Below are 7,363 nucleotides of genomic sequence, written 5' to 3'. Positions count from 1 at the left end.
TTGTGTATATTAGCAGCGACATATGAATCAAGATGCCATGACCCAAAAAATGTGATTGACAGAAGATCGTTGATATATCATTGGCCGAATTTAGGTGTTCAGGCAGACGTGTAACTAACTGGCCGAAGAAAAAACGCAGATTTTAAGACAGAAAATCAAATGAAAATTAAAATATGACTTCCCTACGACCTTAAAGCACCAAATATCATACATCAGAGTCACATGGTGTGACATTTTCTCCTGGATAAACATTTAATCGTGAATGTTTATTACATATTTAAGCCCACGTAGTCCATTTTTATAGTGGCCTAATACACTTACAATGTTTCCATATGAGGCTTATAGAAGACTTTTACTTTGTGCAACCCCAGACAGATGTGTTTTTTGTTCTTTTGGTCCAATATGACACTTCGAGCAGTTTTGTTTGCCGACCCCTGATCTAGTGATAAGAAGCAGAGAGTGGCCGCAGTTTGTCCCAGCAGACTGCGAGGCTCAGCTTTAGCTAACCAATTATGAGATTCTTTCCTTCTGCTACATAACTTATAATCATCAAACAGGTAAAACAGACACACTTTGAAACACGTTTTTCTTGATTGTTCATAACATGGCATTGGAGTCATGCTGCGTTCAGCGCTGCCATTTAGCCATGCCGTACACTTACACTGAATGACCTTCATCGCCCAAATAAAGCAGACCATTCCAAGCATGCAATGACTATTAACGGCACAAACTGAAAACGTTCCTTTATACATTCATCTATAGCTGAAAAATACTGTCAGTTTGCTCCTATGACCACAGCTGCTAAGCAAATGCAAACTGTCTTCATTAAAATGTTATCATTGTGTTACTGAGAGTAATTCAATGTTTGGAGTGTATTTATAACAGTGCAAACCTCTTGACATTTCTAACTTTTTGTAGCATTAAAAATGAAATTTCACAGCATTTCACTGGGATTTTCTGTAAATGGTGAAAAGCAAAGTAGTAGCTCAGTGTGAGGTGGAGGGAAATGACACCTCCCTCAAACGCAGAGGATGTTCAGCCTGAGGACATATTTTTCAAAAAGCCAGCCTGTCCAAAGCCACGTTAGCTAAAGTTAACTTTTCACTAACACACATCTTATATCATTGGTGCTTTTAGATTGTAACTGTGGATTGAAAAAGTTTCTCATGCCAGGTCAAAGGTTTGCACGGATTTCTGCAAACTTTTATGCAAAGTTCATTTTTATCTTTCTGAGTTTTGCATTTAAAATTGCGATGCATATTTTCTGAGGCCAATGGTCTGTCCAAAAAAAAAAAGGGGGATGTAGTAGATTATTAACTAAATGCTGCTTAGATAAATTAGTCATAAATTCATCTTCAACTCAGGGAGACACATAGTTGTTAATAGCTGTGAGCATTTTCATATATTTCCATATAATGTGAGGTTTGATGGTCAGAATTTGTTGTTTTTTACGACACTAGTGGTTCATTTATTGGACAGTAGGCTGACAGGAAGGTGGGTATGAGAGAGGGCCAGAGACATGCGGCAAAGAACCACAGGTCGGATTTGAACCCGGTAGGAGAGAAAACATGAACAATGTGAAAAGGTTTATAGGGTATGATTAGTTTCACATGTTACTGTTTATCTTTTGCTCTGCAGCTTTGAAGTCGTACGCAGAAACTAGAGCCTTAAGTTTTGAAGGGACTCATAAATGACAGCAGGCCTGCAGAGACACAGGCCTGCTGTCATTCTGAATATCTTTAATTAAAGCCACTGCCTGCCTGTTTGCCTATTCCTTCTGCTCCCTGCTTACTTCACTTTATTAATAAAACATGAAAGGTTGCATGGATCAGAATTAAATTAGGATTCAGATGATTTTTTTACAGTACTGAGTCTGGACTGGATTTATCACTTTAAATACATTTCTTTTGTTACAAATGAAGTAATAATTATGTGTAATTTACCACCACGTCTTATTAACTGATAGTTGTACATACTGTTACAGGATTGGTAGTTAAAGTGCTTAGAGAACAGCAATGAGTCCTCAGTTTTCTGCAGCGTAGTTTTGAAGGACATTCAGGTTGATAAAGAGCCTGAAATTCTTATAATTCTATCATAGAAAACATAACCTTGAGCTGTAAGTTGGATTGTCGCGGGATCTGAGTTTTCAGTCTCACAACAAATAACTCTTGAAATACTCCCGCTAATAGGTCCGTCTCGTAACAACCAGCGAGTCGGACCAATGACATTCCAGCAGGGATTTTTGGGGCGGGACATATAGGAATGACGACAGTCAGAGGGGCCTTGCTGGGGCGTTACAAACATGGCTACGCTGGAGGACTCACCTGTCGATTCGCCTATTGACTCGTTTTTAGCTAAAATATTGATAATTTCTCGTTTAATAAAGGAGAAAAGAGAAGCACTTTGTGCATTTATAGATGGGAAAGATATCTTTGATTTCCTTCTGAGATGATTTGGAAAAAGTTTGATTTATCAGCTCACAAAAGGTTATGATTCGCTGCTACGATTGGCTGAAAGAAAAACATCCCTTGAACTAACTGTCAGGACAGGAAGCTTATTACATTTTATCCAAAGCCTGCAGGAATAGCACGTAGCATATATGAGCTGCTGGATTTTATTAGAAGAAGAAGACATATTTTTGTGAGGTGAGCTCATTGAAATCTGTCTTTTTCGTCTTTAAAGACCATGAAAACTGTGTTTTATCATAATTTTTCTATTATTTTCCTTAATACCGACTACTACTAATTTGGGTCCAATTAAGTGCTGTTACATTAACATGCTGGTACACTACAAAACAAGGGGTTGTGTCTGGAATCAAGAAATAAAAGTAAATCCCAGGGAAAAGCTACTCAAACTAAGCAAAACTCTCTGTCCATGCAGCAAGAACATTTTACTTAACAAATATAACATTTTATATCTTAGGAACCAAATCATTTGCAGTGAAATTAATGTTGATTTTCTACTAATTCATTAATTGAATCTAGGTTGTGAAATGATCCCAAAGACTCATTCTGATTACTGATTTGTTTTCTTGTGTTGTTTATTCTTGTAGTTTTTAATGTGGACAAGCAGAACCGTTATTAAACATATATTTACTTTTCAGGGAATTATTGGTTTGATATATTTTATCCAGATACATGTTGGTTTTCTGCTGTTATTTTGATTTGTCTTTGAGAGTTTTTGAGTTAACAGCCGAAACACGGAGACATCTTCACTTTTATGGTTAATGACGGATGATTAGACTCCAAAGTTATTAAAAGGTTATTAATATAGCTTATTAAAACATACTGGTTAAGATAACTCTGTGCCATGCCCACTTCCCAAGCAATTTTAATAAGTTATTACGTCTTAATTAATAAATTATGATTTAGAATCATCAAAAGCTAATAACTGTGAATTTGAGGCCATTTGACGCATTTTTTTCATTACTATGTTTCTTTGATAAGAATAAAACATTAGCAATATAATTTTCACTTTTCACAATTTCACAATTATTAAGTATATTCATAATCAGAAAGGTAAACTTGCACAGAACATCCCGCCCTGCATTTGGACTCTAATGAGTGAGCGAGCCGTTGCCCTGACAACCAAGCATGGTGTTTTGGTCAGTGAAGCCAACTCCTCAGCAACAACAGAGGCTATTGGCCTAAAAGGCACTAGATGACATCATCGTCTAATTTGCATCCCTCATGTCATCCGGCTGCAGGAGATTCTGGATCCCTGAAATATTTTGTCTGCATTTTTTGGCTGTGCAGCGCAGAGAGATGGGAAAGCAGGGAGGAAGGATTGTTTGGATTTGAAGAGTTTTAGAGATTTATTGAGTTTTACAAGGAAATGAAAGAAAAATACCATTTAGTTCCACACTACATAGCAAGTGGTGACATAAAAAACACCATTAGATGTTTGCTAAGCAGCAAATAAAAAAATAAATAAAAACAAAAACCAGGAAGAAGAAAGTAGCATCAGTTCAAAGACACACAGAGAGTGGAGGAGCAGAAGGGGAGAGAACGAGGCTGTAGCTTGAAAATGCAGATATTTTATGTGAGACAAATGTGTCACTTAAAATTTATTTTATTTTGGAGTCAGAGTAAAACAATTTAGGAGAAGGCCAGTGGCTGGAAGTAGGAGGGGATTCGGCTGGCTTTTTACTGGGAAAGGCCATTTTTAATGCCTGCTACTGTATGATCATGATCATCTCACACAGGACAACAGAGTTCGGTCCTTTTAAGTCGCCAAAGTCTCCATTTACATTGAAAAAACGTTTATAGATTTGGTGCTAGTAATTGTTTTTAAATAAAGGCGCTAGGGGCTCTGAAAAGGCACCAAATTAAGCGTCAAAAGCGCTAAGTTGGCAGCATTGGTTTTGTTCATAATTAATTTTGAAACGACCAACAGATGATTCCTTTCACTCAGTGTCACCATCTCTGCTCCGTCTACCAGGAACATGTATTTGTCAAAGGAATGTTGAGGATCCATAATAGGAATAGTTTGGTGGTGTTTTTGTGTCAGTAAGCTGTAAATAAAGGAAGATTCAGGAGAAGCCACTGGCCTACAGTCAGAACCCTTCTCTATTCTCCTTTCCTTGCTAATACTCAGGAAAAGCTCCGTTTGCAGAACCGTTGGATCCCGGATAACCGAGGCCTGTAAACGGTGAAGCAGAACAGCGCAGCGGCAGCAGCAGGACAGAGTCGGGTCATGTTCAGTTAGGTTGCAATGATCTTTTCTTTTTTGGTTTTAAAAACTCACTGAAACTGGATTTCCGTGTACATTCCCATGTCTGCGGTTTACAACTGCTCTGAACGTAACCCTAGAAAAGACATATCCAGCAACAAAATGAAGACTTGATGAAAGAAGAGAAGCAGGAAGCAAAGCATGCTGGGAGGACTCACACATGGCCATACCAGACTGAGAATGTCTGCTGGAAGCCTCCGTCATAGCTCGCCTCCCAGGACACGTTGGCCCAGGTGGAGGAGGCTGCCACTCGGATGCTGGTGGGGGCGTGGGGGCTTGTGCCTGCAGAGACAGGGAGCAGAACTTCAAAGGGCATATTAGTCACCCAGCCCCCCCCCGCTGCGGTAAAGTTACTCAGTTTATCTGCCAAACTAATTCACCCTGTATAACAGAGAGGTTGAAATCCTGAAAAAGTCAAATAAAATCTGCCTGAAAGTCCATAAACATCAAAGTCAAAGTATGAAAAGTTGGGCAGGTGTGTTTTAACATGATGGAAACGTTCATCAAGGACCTGAGAGGAGGAACTATTCAACTCAACTCTAACTTTATTTATAAAGCACATTTAAAACAGCCGGGGTTGACCAAAGTGCTGTACAGGAATCACAGTTAAGGAACATAAGATAAAAGCTGAAGGCTAAAATACATAAACACATAAAAATAGAATAGGGTAAATGTTTCAATTAAAATACATTTTAGAATAAAATAAAATTTTAAATAAAATAAAATTTTGCCAAATGTCCACTTAGACATGATTAAAAGCCAGGGAGAAGAAATGTGATTTTAAAGAGGATTTAAAAACCTCAAAGGAGCCTGCTGATCTAATATGCCAAGGCAAGTTATTCCAGAGCCTCGGTGCCATAAAGGAACGATCACCTTTGGCTTTAAGTCTGGTTTTAGGCATCGCCAGTAGCAGCTGATTAGAGGATCTCAGTGTTCTGGCCGGTGCATGAATTTGGAGAAGCTCAGTCAAATACTGGGGGGCTAGACCATTAAGAGCTTTAAAAACAAATTTTAAAATCTATCCTAAACAACCTGTAGCCAGTGCAATGAGGCTAGAACAGGTGGTATGTGGTCACGTTTACGTGTCCCAGTAAGGAGACGGGCAGCTGCATTTTGTACCAACTGCAGACGGTGTAAAAGTGAGTGGTCCAAGCCAGCATATAAAGAGTTGCAGTAATCCAATCTTGTATTAATAAAAGCATGGATTACAGTCTCCAGATCTTTTTGTGGCAGGTACCCTTTCACTTTTGATAAAATTCTTAACTGGTAAAAGCTATTTTTTACGACCAAACTAACCTGGTGATCAAATTTCAACCTGTCATCAAATATTACACCAAGATTTTTTACTGATGATCGAATGTTAGGTGTAAGAGGGCTCAAGAAGCCAGATGGAAAAACTGCTGGACTACAACCAAACATTATAATTTCTGTCTTACTTTCATTCTGATTCAGAAAGTTTGAGGCCATCCATGATTTGACATCCTTCAAGCAGTTAGAAAATGACTGTTGCTGCCATTGATTTGGAAACAATTATCAGGTCAGTGTTTTACTCCATTATTCTAACGGGACAAAAGGAAAGCAATACGCTAATCTTCTCAGAAGAACAAGACGCCCCTCAGCAGTCTGAGGGGCGTCTTGTTCTTCTGAGCTCAAGCTCAGATTATACAGCTTTAAGGGGAGGGTGTTTTTTTTTTTTAAGGCTTTGAAGACATCAAACTATTTCCAACTGCAAAGAGCCAAGTGAGAGGAAAAGCAAACAGCTCATAAAGCACGGTGGTGGAGGGTTGATGATTTGTTATTTTTGTTTGTTTTTGTACAGCTAACACATCTGACCACCTCACAGCAACCCAGTCAACCATGAGATCATCTCTACACTAAAACAGTGGATCCGCTGATAGAACCACAAGGACTACATGAAAATATTTTATTTCTTAGGTAGTAAAAAAAAATAGAGCTGGGATCTGTTTTGCTTTCTGAGGATCCAATTGAAAAAATAAACAAGCTTTTATTAGCCAAAACGTTTTTTTTTTTATCTTATATGTCTGAGTTCATTTTTAGCTGTGACAAACATGCAAACCAAGCAGAGGAACCGACTGGATTAGAGAACAGCCTGGGATCAGCTGGTTTTCACACTGAGCTATCGGAGCTCATCAAAGCAGCTCAGGTTTCTTTATACAAACAAAATAAAACTAATTAAGTCAGCCTGATTATAAATTTTGTTTTGCATTTTGTTTCCAATTCAAGTTTAAATGTGATTACAAGTGAGATACTCAGAAGAGCTCCAGTTTTATAAATGCAGGTTGATGATAGGATATTACTACCTTGGAGGCAACATATTCATGTTTTCTTTTATTTGAGATGGAAAGAATAAAATGCCTAAGAACTAAATGCTCAAATAAAAGAATAAGTAATATAGTTTTTATTTTATAATCAGTTATTGTACATTCCAGCTTTGGATAATCATCAATACGTCTGACTGCGGGGGTAAGAATAAATGGCCAAAGGGGTAAACATGTCAACAGGTTGGAAACAACTAAATAAAGCTCTGTGGGTCCTGAGTGAAGCCCCCCGACTGGCAACTTTATGTTGGCAGAAAGTTGTTTATCAAGAGGAAGATCAAGAGGAAGATCAA

At 38.2% G+C, this 7,363-nt stretch overlaps 1 protein-coding gene across 1 annotated transcript in view; it reads right to left on the bottom strand.

Moving 5' to 3' along the window:
- LOC107089870 (protein turtle homolog B-like) overlaps positions 1–7,363 on the bottom strand; it is a 184,100-nt gene that overhangs the window by 56,072 nt on the left and 120,665 nt on the right. Inside the window, exon 10 of the mRNA XM_015382890.1 lies at positions 4,890–5,013. Within this exon, the coding sequence (XP_015238376.1) occupies positions 4,890–5,013 (124 nt within the window). The remainder of the gene's footprint in view (positions 1–4,889; positions 5,014–7,363) is intronic.

Source organism: Cyprinodon variegatus, unplaced genomic scaffold, assembly GCF_000732505.1.
Source record: "Cyprinodon variegatus isolate N-32 unplaced genomic scaffold, C_variegatus-1.0 Scaffold269, whole genome shotgun sequence".
Lineage (NCBI taxonomy): Eukaryota > Metazoa > Chordata > Actinopteri > Cyprinodontiformes > Cyprinodontidae > Cyprinodon > Cyprinodon variegatus.
The sequence above is the reverse complement of the archived record's forward strand: the minus strand, read 5'-3'. Positions and strand labels throughout refer to the sequence as shown.